Consider the following 21867-nt stretch of genomic DNA (forward strand, 5'->3'; position numbering starts at 1 on the left):
TTCAAAAGCTCAGTTTCATTGCAGAACAATAGTTGTTAGTTGCCTACCCTTTTGTATTGCTCTCTACTTAGCTCTACTTAATTTTTATAAATTTTTATTAGCTGTGTATTTTTCCTGTGCTGTCTTTATTCATACTGCAGACACAGCAAATTTCTGACTGCATTGAGTGTTTTCACTGTATCTCAAAAGCAACCCCAAGATCTTCCCATCATCCACATCCCCTCCTGAAAGCACCTGAGCATTCTCACGGCCTGGCTCCTCCTCACACAGAGATTTTAATTCCACTTCTCCACAAGCTATACTAATGATGGAATATGAATTACTTGTGTGCCCTTGTCCTTGTGGAGCCATATAGGAAAAGCAATGAAAAAATTGTTAACAGCTGAGAGGGAAGCTTCCAGCAGCTAATGCTGAAATTCAATTAGCAGCAGACATTTGCAAATAGAGTACAAATAAGTTCAGTGTGCAGCCAACAGCCACAGGATTATAAAGGTACCTGTGATGGCAGCAATCTCTTGTTCATCATTGTTTATAACAACTACAATATGTCAAGTTGTCAGACCAAAATACACAACTTATCTATACAGATAAGAAAAACAAATCCAGCACTAAAGAAACCTCTTGGCAAGGCAGAGCATGAGTCACCCCAGTTACAGTTACTATAGAAACTATACCACGTCTAGATGGCACTGGGTTGTGCATATGTGGCCAAGTTTGGTTGCTCTGGAAACCATAAACTTGAGATATTTAGTGAGACTTTGTTTACATCTGAGGTTTTGTGTTTGCAGTCAGGCAAATATGTAGCAGGATGTGAGTCTCAGGAGCCTAGTAAAGTTAAGTGCTAAATGTAAATTTAGTCATGTTATATCAAAAAGGGGAATTATTACTCAGGAGCTGTATTTTGGAAGCCATTTTCTCTCATCAAGAAAACCTCTTTTTCCTCAGAGACAGGCTTGAAACATGAGCAATTCTTGGAGCCATTAACCTACTTAATGCAAGTTCTAATTTCAAACTGTTCAGCTGGGATTCCATGCTATAGCTTCACATGTCTAAGGAAAGCAAAACTCACTTCAGTTATGAAATTGATTACTAAGGGATTAATTTAATAACTAAATTCAAACTCCTGTTTTGAAACAATAAAAAATAATTCTGGAGTCAGCCAACTCTTGAGAGTATGGGATCTAATAAAAGGGCTAGTCACAAAATCCAAGTGTGTATCAGATCCACCATTATCTCCTTTGCCCCCGGGTAACTATTAAAACCTGATAAATATGAATATATTAATGGATTTAACTTAATCAGGTTTATAATGATTGAAAGCAGCCTGATTTGCACCTCTATAGATGCTTTTTAATTTGGGATTTTATTATGTGGTATTAGGAAAAGCTCTGAATAAGCCAACACATTTTATTGCTATATACAGTCAATATTTTGGTACTCCACTTGATCTTCACATAATAAACTGAAAAAGCTTTAAAAGGAAACAGTTGAAGACATTAGAAACTTTATTTAGTTTGAATAGTCTTAAGGTATTTCTAGCTACCTTTACACAAGCAAATAGAGAGGGATTGGTGTACAAAGCCAAGAACCAAGATGTCATGAACCCACTGGCATGAAAGGAAGGCTCTGTGCCTTTCTGCTATCATAGGAGATGGCAAATAGGAAATTCACAAGATTCTGGAAAGGCTGAAAACACTAAAAGAAGTACATTATAAATTATATTTTCAGAGTATTTTTAACATGATCTACTAGATATATTTCTGGCATACTTTGACTTGTGGTGAAATCACTACCTTCTGCAAATTGAGCAATTTCATATAATTCTACATTAAGAGAGAACTGCTCAGAGTCATCTAACCTAGAAACTATTCAATTGATGGTCTTGAGATTTTCTGGGCTTTACTGGGGTGCAGATATATCAAACACTGCTTTAGGTATAATATATCAAACACTGCTTTAGGTATACTCACTTCAGGCCTGGGACATCCAGAAGATTGGTCAGTCCAGTCCAGTTAATTTCCAAAAGCTGTCAATTGCAGAGAAAAAAAAGAAAAAAAAAAAAAAAAGAAAAGGAGCTTAGAATTGGTAACATTGAAGAAATAAACACAAATTGTTACAGACTGTGATCAGTGGAGAATTAACCAGTTTTTAGGATTTTCTCAAAAAAACAAACCCTCTTCCATTCTTAAGAATTTTTAGACACATTTTTTAAAAGTTATAAAAAGTTCCACCATTCTCTTATCCACTCTTCATATAAATATACACCCCCAATATACACAAATACACAGGATCTACTCCATACAATCCATATAGAATAATGAAATGTGGTCCTATTTTCTGGAGTCACCATAGACCTGTTAGAGATGAACAGTCATTAACATTAATTTGCAAATTATAATACACTGAAAAAGAATCCCACATGAGACCAGGAATAAAAGATCTAGAAGACATAGTCAACAGAATGAATGAAGAATTGGGATTAAGAAGGTGGCAGGAAGATGTGATAACAGCTTTCAAACATAAGAGGCTGTTTTCAAGGCACAAGTTCATTCTATCACTGATAAAGAAGAAAGGCATCAATAGGATTAAGTATCAAAGTGAGAAAAATCCTCAGAAATAATTAAAAGGGACAACTCATTGCTAGGTCATGCATGCTTTCTTCACTGAAAATCTTTGCAGAATATTATGCTGTATAAAGGTATCTATTCTGTTTCAAGATTGCTGGCATTAAAAACTAATTTAAACCATCCTTTTTATCCTACAATATTCTAATTCTAGATAACAAAAACCAACAGACCTGAGTTCCCTTAGTTCTCTCTTCACTGAATGATTTCAATTAACTTCACAGAAGTTACCAAAGTATTTAAGCAACACATAAACCCAAACCCACCCAGTTACTACCAGTTTCCAAATTCAACTCACTAATCTAAGTATAACTGCATGAGAAAAGGATTTTGATATTCCTCAGTCAGGAAACTAATTGTGGCAGTTCAGCTAAATGCTAAAACAAAACAAGAAACCTCTGCAAGAAAAAAAGTTATATATCTTCACAAACAGATGAGAATCATCACCCTACCTTCACTTTCTTTTTTAAAAATAGCACATACCATTCTTTTACAAAGGATCTATTAATAGTTTAATTAGTTATTTCCTTTGTGAATACTTCCATTAAAGAGAACAGATTACAGATTTACTCATATAAGGAGCATTGTTACTTAATATACTTTTGAAATGGTAACAAATATTTCAACAATGAAATATGTTGAAATGAACAATATTACCAGGCTTACCTGTAACAAACAATTAACCAGGGAAAAAGGAAATCATTATCCTTTCAAGGAAAAAAGTAAGATGCAATAACCAGATATTCCAGAACAAAAGGCAACACACATCATGGGACCTACTGCAAGAATCTACATGAGCACCATGCCTTGCCACAAACAGGGCTCAGGCTATCCTGGGCATCATGAAGATGATTAAGAGACTGGAGATGAGAGATGATGTCATGAGAGATGCCCAGTATATTTATTGTTTTTGTGACCCTTCACTGGACTTATTCCAGCATGTCCCTGTCTCTGCTGTACTGGGGAACCCCACACTGCACTCCAGATGTGCCTCACCAGTGCTGTGGAGAATGGAAAAATCTCCCTCAACCAGCTGGCAACGCTTCTCCTACTGCAGCCCAGGATGCTGTTGGCCTCCTTTGCCATAAGTGCACATTTCTGACTTCTCTTCCCCTTTCTACCCAAGTGAACAGCATGTATCTTCTTCAGCAAAGCCACTTTCCAGCCAATCAGCCCCCAGCCTGACATGGGAGACAGGGTTACTCCTCTCTAGGCACAAGATTTTACATTTCCATTTGTTGAACTTCATGAGATTGCTGCTGGCACATTTCTCCAGCTTGTCAAGGTCCCTCTAAACAGCAGTACAACTATCAGGTGTATCAGGCACTCCTTCCAGTTTTAAACAAGCAAACTTGCTGAGAGCACACTCTGTCCCAGCACCAGGACAGCCATGAATTTGTGCTGGTCCCAGGTTCTAACCCAGGGTAAATCATGACTGATGGTCCTCCAGCCAAACCTCATGTTGCTGACCACAACTCACTGAGCCTGAAGAGTTTAGCCACTTTTCAACCAAGCTGCCCACTTATCTACTCTGTACTTAGCAGTTTACCTACGAGGATGTTGCAGAAGGCTATGTCAAAGCTTTACTGAGGTCAAGGTAAGCTGTATCCATAGTTCTTCCATCATCCACCCAGCCAGCCTTCTGATCACAGAGGGTTATTGCCTTGGTTTCCATCATTTCCTGCTCATGACTCCCTCCTGGCTACTCCCAATCACTTTCTTGTCTCCTCAACCTTACCAGCAGGATGGAGCTCACCACCTGAGCCCCTGTGCCCTTGAGCTGCCTCCAGAGCCACAGTGCAGTCATGTTCCATGTTCTCCAGATCTCCCTTGGAAGTGGTGCTGATGCCCACGTGGAAGAGCAGCAGTGGGTAATGGTCTGAGGCCAGACAAGCTGTAACAGTTGCCAGTGCTGAACCTGAGGGCCAGGCAAGCACAAACCCCAAGAGAAAACAGATCAGGATGGCACATGGGGCCAGGAGTCTTTCAGAAGTGACCACCTCCCCTTTCTCCTGGTGCTTCAGTGCAGTTCAGGCTCTGCTGGCTTGGATGCTCCCAGGCCCTCCTCTGCTACACTGGCCCCAAATCTGTTCCACAGCTGCAAATCTGCAGATGGAGAAGGAGTTATCTTCCTTGGGGCAGAAAAATTCCATCTTTCCCCATCATGGAATAATTCCACCCAGTAGTTTCTCCAGAAAGTCAGAGATCCTGTTTCAGACATCCCCTCTCTGCAGAGAGTCAGTCACTCTATGTGAGGGAAACTAAACTCAGATTAAGCCATCTACCTGATCATACACATTTGTTATGGATGAAACCAGACTGTAAGAATCCAAAGTGAAAAAATTCTTCAGAAGTTCTACAGAGATTGCTGACTTTCTTGGCTGATTCCTTCTTTAGGTGAAAGCACAAAGCTATCACTGGCTGCAGGACCACTTTGTATTCCATGCCTTTTTAAAGTACCTCATTTACAACTAGCTTTGCCAGCTTTCTATTGGAGTACTAACTAGCAGCATTTTACTGAGAAAAGGTTAATGCTCCTCTATTTATGAAATGGAGGAGGCTAAATGGAATACCTTTCAGAAGATAATAAGGTCTTAGCTACAACCCATACTGTATACTGAACAGTCCTTTTTTTTTTCTTTGAGGTGCTGTAATTTTTTTCTACATGATTATCAATTGAAAGCTATGAGGTTTTTAATTTCCAAATGTAAAAAAACCCTTGTTGAAAAGAATTTGTTGCATAATGGGTTCTTTTACATTGGTATGCAAGCTTTAGTTGTACAGTTCTACAAAAACAAACTATGAGCTAGAACACAGCTAGAATAGTTTCATTTAAGAAAACTAAGATTCCACCTTAAAAATTAATTGTGCAAATTACTGTATTTGTATATGTTCTCAAAGCTCCTCCTTATCTTAAACCTAAAAAAAAAAGTTAAGAAATAAATTATTGAACCAGGATGAAAATTCCAACTTAGTGTGAATAATTTCAGTTTTATACTACTTCCTCAATCATGCAAACCCACAGATGTTTAAGTAATATAGCAAACAAGTAACTTGGTAGTAGCTGATAAGACTAACCACAAATTGAGTATTCAGACTAATTCTCTAGTTCTAATCACAAGTTTTGACTGTACATTATGAGACACTTTAAAAAGCTATGCAGTCTACCAAGCTTCTAGAAGAAGTAATTTTATACTGTTTTAAGACAAAGAACCCAGTTTATGATATGATTTTTTTTCTTTATTCATAAGCAAAATAGAAACAAATGGACATCCATAAATACCTTCCAAAAGGGGTCCCTATCCTGAGGTGCTCATACCTGTATCCTGTATTTAACAGTTTTACATAATGATGTTTTCAGATTAAATAGCAAATGAGAACAGATTTGCATTTCCTTTTGTTTTCATATTTTGTTCAGTGTGCTGCATACAGCAATTAACACAGTATGTCCTGTGCTGCCTTCTAAACAGCCTTCACTGGATAAATGCATTGAGCAACACAATGCATGTTGAAATTCAACATTGAGAAACATCTCCTGCACTGGACTGAAACATTTATCACCGTGGTTTCTGCACTAACTGCCACAGCCCAAAAGAAAGCCAAGAACAACCAAAAAGATGCCACTGAGAAGTGACACTATGCATTGATGTGACTAAAAAGCATTTCAAAAGGTTGCAACACAGCCTATGAAACAAAACAGGGTCTATGATATAACCTCACTGTCAATATTTTGATTATTACACACCTCTGCTAAAAAACAAGCCTACCCATTCATTCCATCATCAGACCTTACAGCATGAAACATGGAAAAACAATTACACAAAAACCCCAAGATGTTTGCCACTAAGAGTGGTCATTTAGACAAGAAATACATATAATATCAGAAATTCTCTTCATCCATTTAATGTACAGAAATAAAGACAAAGACCAATTTCAGAAATGTTAAAAGCAAATCTTCTTCCATTTGAAGCTGAAGCTGAGAAATTAACAAAACATTATTACAGCTAAGAACTTTACAGGGTTATTAAAAAAGCTTTGCAAATAAATCTTAAGCCATTAAATATTTTGGAAGGAATATGAGCCTTCAACCTCCTGGCATAATCAAGCTTTCACTGTTTGGGCTTTAAAGATATGTTCCCCTGTCAGATAAAGTTTGTTGCATTTGCCCACCACAGAGCTTCCTTTCCAGTTCTACCAGAAGCACCCAGCAGTAACACTCTCTCCAATCTTGGTCTAGAGGTATTAGGGAGAAATGTTTGGTTTGTTTTCTAGTCTTCTGGTTTTTATAGTGTTCTATCTCCCCCTGTCTTCACCCCACCTTTCCTTTCAATGAAGTTGCTTCAAGTCTGCTCTTGGTTTCCAAACATAATCAAACCTGCAATAGATACACTGTTTGCAACTTAAGAAGAGTTTTCCAAAAGGCAACTCAGAAAAAATAAAATCCTTATATCTGCAAAAGTATAGAAATAACACTGACAGCAGATGCACACACAGCAGAGTGAGAAGAAAGGAGGCAAAAAATTTCTTCATAAGCAGGAGAGAGCCCCCAGCCACAGTCCAGCAAAATAACAAGGGGTTTTCATTCTGTATGTTGGGCACTGCCATGCCATGACTTGCTGGAGAAGGACAGGACTCCCTAACGTGGTTCTGACAGAAGTTACAGCAATGTTGCCATCATAACTAACTGAAGAGTCCTTTGGAGAAAAAGGGAGCAAGCAAAGGACTCCCAGCTGATGAATCTTTTATGAAGCACCAAACTAAAAACTTTCCATATTTAAAAAATAGCTTAACAATATGATTTCCTCCTCTGTCACCATTTTAAGCAATGCATAATTCTCTTAGTTTAGCTAAATTCAGAGAATGCCAGCTGGTTCTCTGCAGCAGAACTAAGAGAAAAATTTTCCAGAACACTGGAAAAACTGTGTGCAGAATTTGTAAGTAAATGAAATTGTGCCAGAAGGCAGAAACGATGGTGCCTTTCCACAACACACTGCAGCTGGAGAGGTGATGTGCCTTGCAGACTCTCCCAAGCAGCTCACTGCACAAAGGCAGATTCCAGACACCAGTTACACTTTCCAATGAAGTAGTCTGTGTGTCTTGTGACTCAAACCTCTTACAATTCTTCTTTTGCTCAGAGAGGTGAAAACAAATTTTGTTATCTGCTTGAAAGCCAAAAAATGGACATCTTACCAAAGCTCTGTACTGAGAACTAACACAATGCATACTTTGGAAGAGGTTAAAAAATCAGATTAAAAAATAAACCCCTTCAGCCAATAAGAAAAGATAGGCTAAAAGCTAATGAGCATCTCTATACACATTGGGTGTTCCCAAGACCCTAGAAACCTTTACAAAGGGAAAAATACGTGCTGGAATGTAGAATACACACGGTCATAAATAAAGTTAAAATAATAAATAATAAAGTTCAGAGAAATACAAAAAGCAGCCTCTAAACACTGCCAAACTTGTGGCTTGATTTGGCTGCCATAAACAATACTAATTCTCAGAAGAGAAGCCACAGCATATTTTAAAATGCTGATTAACAATTTCCTGCTAAATGAGTTAGGGAAGTGCAAGACTTTTGTAGGAAAACTGAAGCTCTACCACAGGCCACAAGGATACAAATCCATGGGATAAGATGTGATTCTTCCCAGGGATATCTTACAAGAAGGGAAGTAACATGCCCTCTACTGTTGCTTGTGAAAGGCCATACAGAGGCATGGTACAATTTGTTTGTTAGTAGAGCAAAGCCCATCACCACCTACAACACTGAAGTGCTGGCATTGTTGTAATAATTTAATATGTAACATTATCCAGTGTATCTGCCAGGAAATACATAATAAACTCAACCTTTCCAACAACAATACAGAGTAGGTGCTGTAGTATTCCCACTGGTTTGTGCAGGAATCACAGCCTATCTCTGCACAGAACTGGTGTTTACAAGTTTTTCAGTTGTAACTCTCTGAAGATTTCAATGAGAAGACTGCTAGAGAGGTAAGATGTATACTTGAGGGGGTAGAAGACACAGAAGGCAAGTGAGCTGTGACCAGAAGCAGGATCACAGTTGACTTTGCACAAATCCAGTGCACCTGCTGTTCTCCATAGTGTCAGCCTCTCACAGCTTCATTCAAGCCAATTCTCTCCACCTTCTCTACTCCTTCCTACCCTTCTACCAGTCTGCATTTTGGTTCACACCCTCACACCAGTCTCCTGACTTTAGTGAGCTGGCTTAGGCAACTAAAATACATCTGAAGGACAGGGAACTGGGCATTTCTTATGGTGTTTAATATCCTGCCAGCTCATGTCCCTTAGCCAGCTTCCTCCAGCAGCAGAAGTTTCAAAACTGGTGTAAGAGAGACAACAGCATTGAATGGGAGGGCACAGGAAGAAAGAATAAGGTGCTGTGGAAACACCAACTGTGATGGCCCTTAAAACAGCCCATAAACTACCAAAATCTAAAATCACTGAGAAAAAATGTAAGTTGTAGCAAATTTTAAGTATGTTGAGTAGCAGTGCAAATCATTCACTTCATAAGCAACAAGACTAATTCTTAACAAATGTTATTCTAACAGTAGCTGTGCATCAGCATTTGCACAGGTGTTCCACAAACCTGACAGTCCCCTATGTTCTAGAGGCATTCTATACATTTTACATAACAATTTTGTTTATTTCCAGTCATTTTATTGGGACTCATTATGGCTGCAAGTGCTCCTTTTTGAGACTAATTTTCATCAGGATTTATAATTTTGAATGTCCCATCCAGCCAGTTTTCCAAAGGCAGACAATATTAAGTGAAATTAAACCTTATAAAAAATTAATCAAAACTACAGGACAGAACCAATCTGTAAAGTGAGCAGAAGGAGAGCAGTACTCAAGTCAGCAAGTGGAAGGCAAAGCTGTGAATCTGAAAATGAGAGCTTTGGAAGAGCTGCCCATTTTTCCTGGAAGACATCCTGTTTTCCAGCCATTGTTCTTTTTTGGAACATTAGTATTTTTATGTGTTTGCCTTATTGGGAGGCTTTTGGCTTTTATTAAGAGAAAACGGTTGGGTTAGGACACACCCTCAATTCTGAGTGTGCCACTGAACAAGCTTTTGAAAATTATCCATTTACAGTACAACTATAAGCCATATAAACTGCTATAACTGAACAGCAAATCAAAATAACTATGCACTGATTCATGCTAGAAGTAAAATGACAGCTAAAACTTTGAGAACCAACTATCTGGTAAATACACATAATGTTAATATGGTGAGAAAATGCAAAGAATCTCACAAACCCTGACTCTTAATCCAGTGCCACCTTCTCTCTAGCACTGACACTCAGAGATTTAAAAGACCACTTCAAACATTAGAATGCACATATTTCCCTGCCTTGAAATGTCCTACATATTTGGATTTAAAAAATCAGCTGATGAAACTTTAGCATCTTCCTCACAATAACAACAAAATACAGTATATAGAAAGTTTCATAAGATGTAAGAACTCTTGAAAGATCAAAAACTTTATGTATTACTCAGAAATATGAGACTGGTAAACTCATAGGCCATGTTGCCTTTTATAGTCATTAAGTCCAGCAAACAGATGATACAGAGCAAGAGGAATTGTTGCCAGTTACTTTAGACTGGAAAATATGAGAACAAAATCTAATGCCAGCTGCCAGCTAATTCCTCTTCTCTTCTAACAAAAATATTTTAGAAAAGCTTTCTTTGGCTGCAGCTATTTGCTCTCTAGTAAGAGAACAGAATTTGGTTCTTGTTATAATAAGCTTTATTTTACATTTTTCTACAGAAGTTAGAAAAATAAACACTGAGAAAACACACTGTGGTGGGGAGAGAAGTCTGTTTGGAAAAAGCTGAACAGCCACGGATAGCTGTCAAAGTAATGGCCTATCTTAGATTATTTTTTGAACCATTCACCCTTAGGTTTGCTCAGACATTGACCACTACCTTAGTTTTTAAATGAAAGGAGGGTGAAAAACGCTTTTTACATTTTTGTAACTGAATACTTTTGGGGAGGGCTTGACTTTTTAGTCCAAGCTGATACTCTGCTCTACCTCCCATCCTATTTTTGTCCCACTAACAAAGTGTCAAGGGTAGGACAAAAGACAAAATTACCATGGACAAACTATGTCCCAAAGTTCACAAACGGACCCCAAATGAGGGGTGTTTCACTTGATTTGTTTTCAGTTTCTTCTCTCAGGTGCAAGTTGTCCTAGTTAAGCACTTTGCAGATGAATCACCCTTAGAGAAGAGTGGGCCCAGGTACCAGAGTTAAAATCTACTGGAGAAGGCTCTGGGAGTAGCACAAGTGGAAGGTTTGGATACCTCCTTCCAGAGCAGGATGCTGGGAGCAGAGCAGTGCCAGGAACTGCTTCTAAGGATTCCTGGGGCTGAGCTCTCCTCCTACCACTGCCAGCTTTCCTTCCTCTCCCCCAGAAGGCACCAAACAGAAGCACCTGCAGGAGGTATCCCAGGACAGTGCAGACAGACTGGGTCAGGCCATGGCTCCAGCACTGAGTGTGTCAGAGTGGCTTTGCAGAAGGACTGTCCAAAACAGAACTGAGAGAGACAGCACAAGCCACATCTAGACAATGGAGAAATGCTATTCCTGTAGGGGAAAAAGAGGCAGCACCTCTGTCCACACAGCTCCACTTTTCTCCCTGTTCCCCTAAACCAGAATGTTTGCATTTAACTTGTTTATTGGATGGTCCCTGGAATGAGCTGGGGACTGTACTGAGTATGGAAGTTGTTTAGGAGAGGATTACATCCCAAATGATATCAGAGAGTATGCTAACAATTACATAGGGCAAGCCAGCATAAGACAGCATTCAATCCTTTTCAGGGCCATGCTTACTTTGTTAGGATAAACATGAAGATTAGCAGTTGTCCTACACTCACAGCTCAGCCACAGATTAAAAATGAGGTGAAATTTAAGCAGACATCTCCTAGTGTTTAGGCTCACTTCAAAGAAATCTGTGGAAATCCAAATTTGGTTCATCCCAATGTAGTTTCTCAACTATTTCCAAATAAGAGCAATGATGTTTTACCAGTTTTGTATGAACTAATTCAATTTACAAAAACACTGACTAAATCGGGTACAAAATATTTCCAAATTCTTGCATCTTTTACTAAGATTTAAGTCTCCATTTCTTCTACCCAAGCACACATGGTTTCTCTAGACAGATGAAACAAGCCACACAAATACACAAGTGACCTAAGATTTTTTCTAGGCCATCCATAAACATCTAAAACCAAACCTATTTTTCAACGTGGTAGCAAAAATTTAGCAGGGGACATTTGTTCAAAAGAGCTATATCACAGAAATGTGATTTCTTTGAAGAAAGTAACAACATACCTCCTAAAACTGTTGAGGAATTCACTCTCACCCCCCCCAAGCCTATACTAACTTTTCAGAGTTTCAGACTGCTGATGAAACCAAGGTGATCACTTTGTGATGCTTCCAAGTGTCTAAATCCATGCACTTGTAATTTGTGACCTGCCTGTCTGAAACTGTTAAACCTTGACACAGTAAGTTTTAATGTTTAATTAGAACATCTTCAAGGAAAGCTTCCAATGGAAAATATACTTTCAAGTAAGAGATGGAAACAATTAATTTCTTTAAAGAAATCTATGGAGCATAAGAATTTCCATGTTGTTCACATTTTCTGTTAGGCTCTTATGGAGACTTATTTAAAGCAGCACCAAACTTCAAATTGCTGAAACTGCCTCACACACACATACACAACATCAAAGAATTTTCCACCAGCCAAGTGCAATGTGTATTATGTTATCCTTGATACTTTTATAAAAAAAGATTTGGTGAATTGCTGTGCCTAAAACTGAAAGCATTTGAGGGCTGTCCTCTTGTTTACACAGGCCAGTTTGGCTGTACCATTTTCATACCAGCCAGCCCTTGTTGGACCTCACCTTTGTTTCACTGTTATTCCTGCCCAAACATGCACTTTGGCCTGTGACCTTCTCTCTGCTTTCCACTTTTGCTGCTATCATGATCATTTTGAATTCCAATTCCATCTCACTGTGTGCTTCTTCCACCCTCACACTTGGGTCACTGGTCAATGTAATGGAAATTGCCCACTTGCTATCTAGGACAAAAACTTCACAGTAGGTGGGTAATTTCCCATTCTAATTTGTGCTAACACCAGCATTGGTTTTCCTAACAACCTTGCACAGATTTTGTGAAATTTCAAGTTAGTCCTACAGAATATCATGAGAACAGCAATAAAAGCTTTTTTTACAACCAATCTTGATGGTATCTGTTGATCTTTCCTTACCCAGAGGACTTGTAAGAAAAGTTTGACAGCTTTCACAAAACACATTTCCAAATTCCAAGGATAATAATTATCCATCTTGGTTCCTGCTAGCATTCATAAAATTTTTCCAGTGCTTATCTGTCAAAGTTCAAGCAAACAGCAGTGATTTCCCAAACTCTTTCCTTTTGCTGCTTAATTGTTGTTCCATCATTTTTTAACTACCATCATCAGCACTCTAAAAAAAGTGGAAAGGGAGATAAAAGTGCTTACAGGTTTCCTCAGGAAAAAAAGGGATAGTGCTCCAATTAGGGGCATGTCTCCAATTAGTGGTTCCAGGATAACCCTCATGGTGCCATGGATCTGTGAAAGGAGAAGAAAAAAAAAAGACAGTGAAATTTACTTTATTCAAGTTTTAAATAAAATTTATTTGCTGGCAATGTTCACACTTCTAATTTATTAAATTCTTGCTTATGGAAGAATTATATATATATATATATATAAAAAATTCTTTCTTTATATGTCATCCAAACCCCCAAAAATTCATACAAGCACTTAACAGTTGTGCTTAAAAATTCATCACATTCATCTGTATCATGCAGTGTCACATGGGAGGTAACTTCTTAAAAGTGTGAAGTAGATTATTTCTACAGCTCCCCAAAAACAAGTGTGACACAAGAAGCACAGTGGCACCACAGGCAGTGGAGCAAAAGCAGGTAAATGCTTACAGGTGTGTCAAGAGACATGTAAAAGAGCTAATTCTGCTCCTTGGGGAGAGGTCTGTTATCAGAACGTTCAGGAAATCTCAGAAACAATATCAGAAGGCAATAGTAATTAATAGTAACTAATAGTAATTGCATCAGTAATTCTATCTGATGCTTAGATATTACATGAAATAAAGTTTCAAGCTCCCTGGTGCCTTTATAAACTGACACATCACTTGAATACAACACATCACATTGGTTTGATATGAAATTATCTCCAGCTCTTCCTGTAGTAAATGTTACATATTTGTTCTACCTCTTAAAGGAATTTTTTTTCTTATGTTAAGTCATGCTACTGAAATTCTAATGCAATATCAATACTATTCAAATCAGAAAAAAAAAGCTAGAAAACGACACAATTCTGTTGCTGTCTTATAGATTATTTATTCAGAAAACAGTGATCTAGTGATATGAAAATCAAAAGAAAAAAACCTGAATTTTACCTGTATGCTTTTCACACCAGCTCTGCAGAAGTATCTCTTGATCTCCAAATCGATTTCACAGTTTCCAACAAAACTAAACCAAAAAAGAAAGCATACATTTCACTTTTATGAACTAAATTGCAATAAACTGTTAGTCTGTTTTGCAGTGTCATGACAATGTATTCTGTCTCTCAGTGTATGCACAAAAAATGCAGGTTGAAATATTAGAACATAAAACAATGTCAGTTTGCTTAAACATCCCTTTCAAAGCATCACTGTCATCAAAATCATTCAAATTAATACCTAGGTTTGCTACCATCTCCAGAAGGATGCATAATAGGAAGCAAGCAAGAGGCCCTACTTTTGGGAAAAAATGGACACAGAACTCATACTCCATTTCAGGAAAGCTCTCCACAGATCTCATTGATTGTAAATGTACCCAAATCCACTCTCGTCTCACATAATCATGAGAAGCACTAGACAGAGATGGTAGTTATGCTAAAAATGAAACTTGTCTGAAATATTCATAGACTTTCAAAGCCAGTCGTATTTAGAATTTCAATAAGCAGGGCATGCAGAGCTGAATGATCTTCTAAGCAAGTTCTAAACCAAAAACAGTTAAGCCCTTTCTGAAGGGAGAGAAGGCAGGAAGCAAATTAAAGAACATATTAAAAATTATGCATATTTTTCCCTGAACAGTTCTTGCATCACATTTTTGGGGATGCAAGGTCAAGTGATTGAAATTTTCCAGATGCTGCCCTGTATTTCAGATTTGTGAAAGTTGGTAAAAAGAAGTCCCATCTATTTTGCCCATGCTATAAGGCTGCAAGATTATTCACAAACAACTCAGGCTTGGATTTCTAACTGCTTTCCCTCAACCATGTACCAGCAGAGCTGAGCAACTTTTCCCAAGAGCTGGTGCTACCATGAGACACATTGGTTCTGAAAACAAACTAATTTTGAGACTCAAGGAATTCAGGAAGAAAGCTTGAAACTCTGATTTAGCATGGAATTATTCAAGGATTCTACAGAATGAGAGCTAAAAGCAAAGCCCAACAGTTGAATACCATGCTCCAGGTAGGGAGAGATGAGCTGGACTAGGACACTCTCTAAGAAGATTGAGGCCGTAACAGAAGAAAAAATGAAATCTGAAAAGCTTTTTGAACAGACTGCTCAGGTAAAGAAAATGGAAGAAGGAGCCAAGTGGGATGGAGATGAGCCAGATTAAAGCCAGACACTGCTGAAAGGAGGGGGAAATTGTTCCCTCTGCAGGGCATCCTGTTCCAGATTCTGCAGCAGAGCCCAGGTTTCTGCACATTAGTTCCTCAGACCTGGTCTGTACAGTGTTAGCTGTGCTTGGGAGGATGAAGTAATCTTATTACAAAAATGTTTGGGGAATTTTTAACAAATAGAATTGCTCTCTTTATTGGCTGTTCTAGGCTCAAGTCAATATAGAATAAATTACTCCTACAGTAAGAGCAGAGAAGCAGGATTGCTGTTCCCTTCCCCTGAGCCTGATGGGCACAAAGAACTACCAAAAGAAAAAACAAGGTGAGAGCTGCTGCATTCCACAATTCCATTACCCAAATCATCTGTACCCTCCTCTGCTCTGTGTGTGGTGGTGCTGTCTTTGGGATTTCAACAAATGCAAATCTTATCAATGCCTTGAACAGAAATAAACAATAGTACCAAGACTTTCCTGTAAATATCCATTACTGGAATTTATTTTCGACTATTCAAAAGATAAGACTTTGTAGAATCTTTTTTGTTTAATGGCCAGTTTGGGGAACTGGAAGACAACAACATGATGGGGTCTATGTCAAAGGAAGGTGACAGTTGCTTTCCTTGGAAAGAATGTAGTGTGACTGTACAGTTTAAAAATAGGTATGTAACTTTTAATACACAATTTAAAATGATGTAATTTCTATTTTTAACCTATCTAACTATATATAGAGATAGTAGAGATATATATAAATACACTCCCACATATATATATATATATATATATATATAAATATAATTGCATAACAACATGACACACAGAGAAGGTCAATTAAAACCTGCAACTGAAACCTCAATCTCAGCACTCTGCAGCACCAGAACTATTTGTGTTATGAATACTGGGAAGCAATATGCTTGTTTGAAAATCCATAACAACATGATGACAAACTGAAGTAAAAATAGCAACAAACTGCATTTGAGGGGACTAAGTCAACAACATTTAACTTTATAATAAAGCTAAATATGGTTTTATCCCCCAAGATATTTGGCTGGGTCCATTAACAGTCGATGCCTACACAATTCCACTGTAATACACCAAACAACTTGAAAGAGCATTTAGTAAGCAAATTCCATACATTCAGATCACAATATCCCAGAAATATTTATGATCCCTTTAAGGTACAGAACACTGAGATGGATCACAGTTTAATGAGGACACTCTTGTAAGAATATTAACAGCAGCTGTACTGAATCAAAAGAGAAGCATGATGTACTGCATGTGGTCATTGTAGCCCATGGAAGATACCCAGAAGGAAAAGAAGAAAAAATAAGAGGTTATAGCAAAAGCATTTCCTATGTGGCTCTGTACACTGGACTGTCTGAATTGGCCCTATTTTTACATCTGTCCTCTGCCAGTATAATGTAAAGAGTCTCCCCATTCAAGTATTCCACATTTGAAAAAATCTGCCACGTGCTTCAATCTGCAGCCTAAAACTCTTTCAGTGCATCAATTTTTTTGTGTCATGAGAAGCTGAAAAAACTCAGGCCTTTAACAACTACTTCATCAATCTCTCAATCTTTGCTTTCTTTGCTACAGTTCACATTTGAATTGACTGGCTTTATCCTGTCTTCTGTTGATCCATAACCTTTACCCAAGTATTTACTACATTCACACACTTTAGCAAATGTAAGATTTTTTTTTTACTAACAATTCCTCTAGATTTTATCTTCATTTGCTTAAGTGGTTGAAATTTTTCCCTTGCTCATATTTGTCATCAAGAACGAGACTTTGAAACTGCAATGAGTTTTGATAATTTTTTTAAACATAAACTCCACAGTAAGAGAAAGGCAAAGATCCTCAAATTGAACCTTTAAATACACTCTCCAGTGAGTGCTTTGTGGATTAGCTATTCAAGCTACTTAGAGTGAAGTTCTTAAATGGACCCTAAGTGATGCACAAAACCTGCTCCAAAGAGTTCTGAAAAGTTCTCTGAAGCCATGATCATAATGCACTCAGTATCCTTGCAGAACAATAGAAACTAAAGCAAAATACACTCCTTTTGCAATTAAAATTAAAAGCAGACAAAAAAAAATCCCCTCAAGGATGATGCAAAAAAATACTCTAGAGTTTTGGAAACACATTGAAACTCTTAAATGCTCTATGGAAGGTCCAAAGCAAATGCACACACCCCACCACAAACAACTGACAGCAGAAAGGGCTAAAAGAAGCCACAATAGTGGAACTGCAGGATAAAAGGGGATTCTTAAAAGAATTAATGTACTTTAAACTGAAAAAAATATAAATAAAATCTTTCCTTCCTTCCCTCACCACACACCCCACAGGGCTTGGCTTCCTACAACTATTCTTATGAATGTTTAGAGAGATTGTTTGAGAGGTCCTTCTCAACTGTATTTAGAGAATGAAGGGTTTATAGAAGCTCCTAACTTTAAACTTAGAAATAAATGAAAGTTATAACAAACTAATTTAACTGGATATTCAAATCTACAGGGGTAACTACTCCAAAGGATGGACTTTTCTCCAGCAGTGAGACTGCTCTTTATAATCTTGCAAAACTGTAATATAAGGCACAATTTAAAGTTGGTATCTGTATTTAACTCTGTATCTAAATGTATCAAGAGGCACTTATTCTTCCTGTTTTGACTGAGACAATCCCAGTGATAAGACTCTCAGAGGACATATAAATCAAACTATTTAAAAGCAAACACCAAACAGTAACAACTGGTACAGGGGGCCAGGGGGGCTCTCTGTCTTAAACTTGCATACTAAAAGCCTTTGAAAAAGAGCCCCTTCTGAATGAGGTGACAAGGAAAAGTCTTAAATATGAAACAGGATTTCCTTTGATGATGGTTTTGTCTAAGCCTTAATTCCTAGAAGCTGTGATAGCCACTCCAGAGCTCTTGTTTCCCTTTTCTTCCTGGAAGCCTGTGCCACCTACATTAGACACAGGATGTTGGGCTCAACAGGCATCCAACTGACCCAGCACAATTATTGTTATTTAAACCACTTCAAGGAATGTATTTCAGCCTTTTAGACTGGATTCTATTGCAGCTGTCTACCACTTAGCTAAGCAGGTTGCAAGGTAATGCAATAAGACAGATTTCCTTCAGGTCTATGTAACAGGACATTATTCCTGAAATTTTTGTACGAACCTATTGGCCTTTTTACTTGTATCTACTTCATGAGGATGAGCAGAAATGAAAAAAAAAAAAAACAAAACCAAAACTAGATTTACTCTGTCTTCCTGTGAATAGTTCTGCCTTAAAGGGATGAAGTGGTTTTGGAACAGAAAGAGCTTCTTAAAACCAATTTCTATGGACTGTTTGGTCAGACAAGATTGTTTTCCTGAGGGCTTGTCTCTGAAGAGGTGAGGCTGCTCTCCCAGCTGCTGTCAGAAGTGGCAACAAAGAGAAAACTGAAGGAAGTTGCTCCATTAGGGCTAACACATTCATCCAGTGAAATAAGCTCTCAAGAGCCAATCCTGCTGTACTTTGTCCAGCAACACCAACCCCTGATTTGAACAGCTGTATTTTTCCTACAGAAATAAAGTGATTCAATTCAATACAGACTGGGCTCTGTTCACAGATGCAGCCCCCAGCTGCTCTGGAACCCAGGGAAGGAGACAGCAGCTTTTTCCCTTATCACTCTGGGGCCTGCCCAGCTCTGCCAAAGCAGCAAAGGCTTCAGCATAGCTGAGCTTTAGACAAATAATTCAAATTTAAGAATAACCACGTTCAAATTTTGGAAGTGCCTCTGAAGCTGAGATGCCTGATGACCCTCCTGGCTGCTGCCAGGCAAGCAGTGAGGAGCACAGAAGGCTGCTCCTTGCTGGACTGTCAGTGAATGACAAATTTGGCCTTTCCATAATCCACAAGCAGGCAAAAGTAGCCAAGGTAGCACAGACCAAAGATGGTCAATTGCAAAAACATTTATGGGTTCACTGACTGAACTTTCAAAAAACTCTGCTACTGCAGATTGTGTTGAGAATGACTGGGGTAAATGTAGGGTAGACCTGCTGAGAAACCTATATAAAAGGAGTCATGATGAAATTGCAAAGAAGGCTGAAGCAATGGAGCACAGTCATTCTGGCATTTTATAACACACAGATTTACTCTGGTAAAGTAAACACAATTTCTTCTGTACCTATCATTATTTTTTCCTAATACTATGTTTATAAAATAATAAGTAACTGAGAAAAGTAAAAAACCCAAAAAATCTTACATCTTAGATTTCAGTCTACATTTAATGGCAAGTATTAACACATTAAGGAAAAAAGTCAAAGATAGTGCTTTATCTTTGGAAAGTATTTTTTTTTATTAACAAACATGACTTTAATGATAAAACCACACAGAGTTGATATTCCATTTCCCTCAGATAAATGCTGTTTACAGCATGCAGCTTCTTCCTCCATTCATACACAATTAGAACTGACTATATTTACATAATGAACCAATTCTCCTTTCAGGCCAGTGTAACTGCCAAATCAAACAATGTGCAAATTATAAAGCAGGGACCCCATTGTAATATAGGAATAAAGTTTACCTGATTTGAAGGTCCAAAATGATCTGCCTTTTGTCCACATTTTCAGTGTACACTTTTACACCATTTATCCTCAGAGGCTGGAACAATGAAGCAAGTAAAAATTGGATTCTTCTACAGAAGTATATTAAACTCTTAACTTTGAATTAAAGGTGAATATAGGCATATTCCTGTCTGAAGTTAAGAACCTACTATAAACAGTAAAAGGTGTGAAGTAAGGCTATCACAATTTAGTTCAAATTCTTATTTCAAGGGTAAAAATTACCTTGCTGGGGTCCAATTAACCACAACCCTTCCAGAATTACCCTCGGTATGGACCACTAAACTTCAAGATTTACAAAATATTTAATACTCAAGCTTTCCCTCTCCCCTGCATAAATGTCTGATTTCTCTGTAGAGGTGTATGTCTAACACTCCCAAAGCATTCTTTTCTGTGTAACTACAACAACAAGCTAAATTTAGCTCACAAAAAGACAATTGCCTTAAGTGGAATTCAGTGAGAATAGATGGAAAAGAATCTGTAATTCCCATAAAAAAGTTGTATCAACTACTCTGTGCTGTCTCTCTAAATCATTTATCTTCATGCTCTCCCCTCTCTCCCTCACACAGAATTAACACAGATCAATCACACACTCAAGCCTCAAATATTCACCAAACACTGGGCAAGAGAGGATGACTAACAGCCTCACTTTTGAGTCTTTCCTTTCTTGAAAAATGTTCATATTTCTATTTACAGCTTTTTGATAATTTCTGTAAAATCAAAATCTCACTGCTGTGTTGGGGCTGTGCAACTCAGTCAATTCAATCAAGGCTGCAATATAAAGCAAGAATAGCTCTTTGTCATGTCCAAGGTTACTCAATTCAGCTGCAGAACCATACAGAGGTCTGGGAGCTAATCTAAAACCTACTTAAAAGGAATGCTTCAGTCTGTAATACAAATATATCTAGGGCAGGACAGAGGCCCCATGTAAAAGGTTTTACAATTAAAAAAATAATAAACTCAACACACAAAGGTGCAGTAAAGCATAATGAACTTTAACCTACATAAAATAGAGTCACAAAGAGAGGAAAAACAATTCCCCTCTATCACACCTGAAAATTAATTTTAGGTTTCCTAACATTTGAGGGTGTGTGGGGGTGTTGATTTTTAAATCCTTATTTGAAATTCAATTTATGACAAGCAACAGAAACACAAGAGACAACTTCAAGAAAAAGCTGTTAAACTGCATCTCAAAGCAGAAAAGTTCTGGTTAATGCAGGGATGATTAAGTAGTGCTGAACTTGCTGTAACCAGAGGGGATCATTCTCAGCTTGCACTGGTCAAACAAGCTCTCCTGCAGGCATGAGACCCCTTCTTTTATGGCATGGAACAGAAGACAAACACCTGTATGCCCTTTATACTGTGATTTGTGCACTCCTTGAAAAGCCAAGCCAGCAGCCTTCTCATTGACTCCACACATAACATGATTAGAAGTGCATCTGTGACAGAAAACTGCACCTGGACCATCTGCCAAAAGGACAATGGTCCCTGCTCACTTAAGGTAAAGCATTGCATGAACAATATTAAAATCACATTGCTGTGAGCTCTTCATGTGACCAGGCATTGCTACACTGAGTCATCTCCAAATTCTCAGTCAAGTTTCTGAAGCATAGATCCCAGGAAATGCAATAAAGCCTCTGCTAAAAAACCCACATATTTTTATTTTAATGTTACAACAGAAATCCGAATCAGGCTTACAACCAAGTGTCACAGGGAAATATTTCTGGGCAGATTTGAACAGGCTACATGAAAATGTTGTGTAACACAGGGTCTCTTAAAAAAACCTCCCCAGACACTGACCTGATGACCAATATCAATCTTTGTAAAGCTGAAGGTACTGAGGTGGTTGTTTGCTCCTCTCACTGCTGGTTCTATGGTTTCTCGGAAGAGTTTCTCAATGAATTGACAAATAAAAGGCCACATCTGTTTTACAGTCTAAGGAGAAAAAAGAAAATCTACATGGAAGTACAGCT

The 21867-nt window shown here is 38.0% G+C and overlaps 1 protein-coding gene across 3 annotated transcripts in view; it reads right to left on the bottom strand.

The window, feature by feature from the left end:
• ESYT2 (extended synaptotagmin 2) overlaps positions 1 to 21867 on the bottom strand; it is a 79367-nt gene that overhangs the window by 27810 nt on the left and 29690 nt on the right. For all 3 annotated transcript variants that reach the window (XM_071428611.1, XM_071428612.1, XM_071428613.1), the window contains exons 3-7: positions 21695 to 21829; positions 19858 to 19934; positions 14097 to 14169; positions 13163 to 13252; positions 1971 to 2026 (exon numbers count right to left, since the gene is read on the bottom strand). In XM_071428611.1, the coding sequence (XP_071284712.1) occupies positions 1971 to 2026; positions 13163 to 13252; positions 14097 to 14169; positions 19858 to 19934; positions 21695 to 21829 (431 nt within the window). The remainder of the gene's footprint in view (positions 1 to 1970; positions 2027 to 13162; positions 13253 to 14096; positions 14170 to 19857; positions 19935 to 21694; positions 21830 to 21867) is intronic.

Source organism: Agelaius tricolor, unplaced genomic scaffold (genome assembly GCF_023055355.1).
Source record: "Agelaius tricolor isolate 1412-34295 unplaced genomic scaffold, bAgeTri1.0.p SCAF_6, whole genome shotgun sequence".
Taxonomy (NCBI): domain Eukaryota; kingdom Metazoa; phylum Chordata; class Aves; order Passeriformes; family Icteridae; genus Agelaius; species Agelaius tricolor.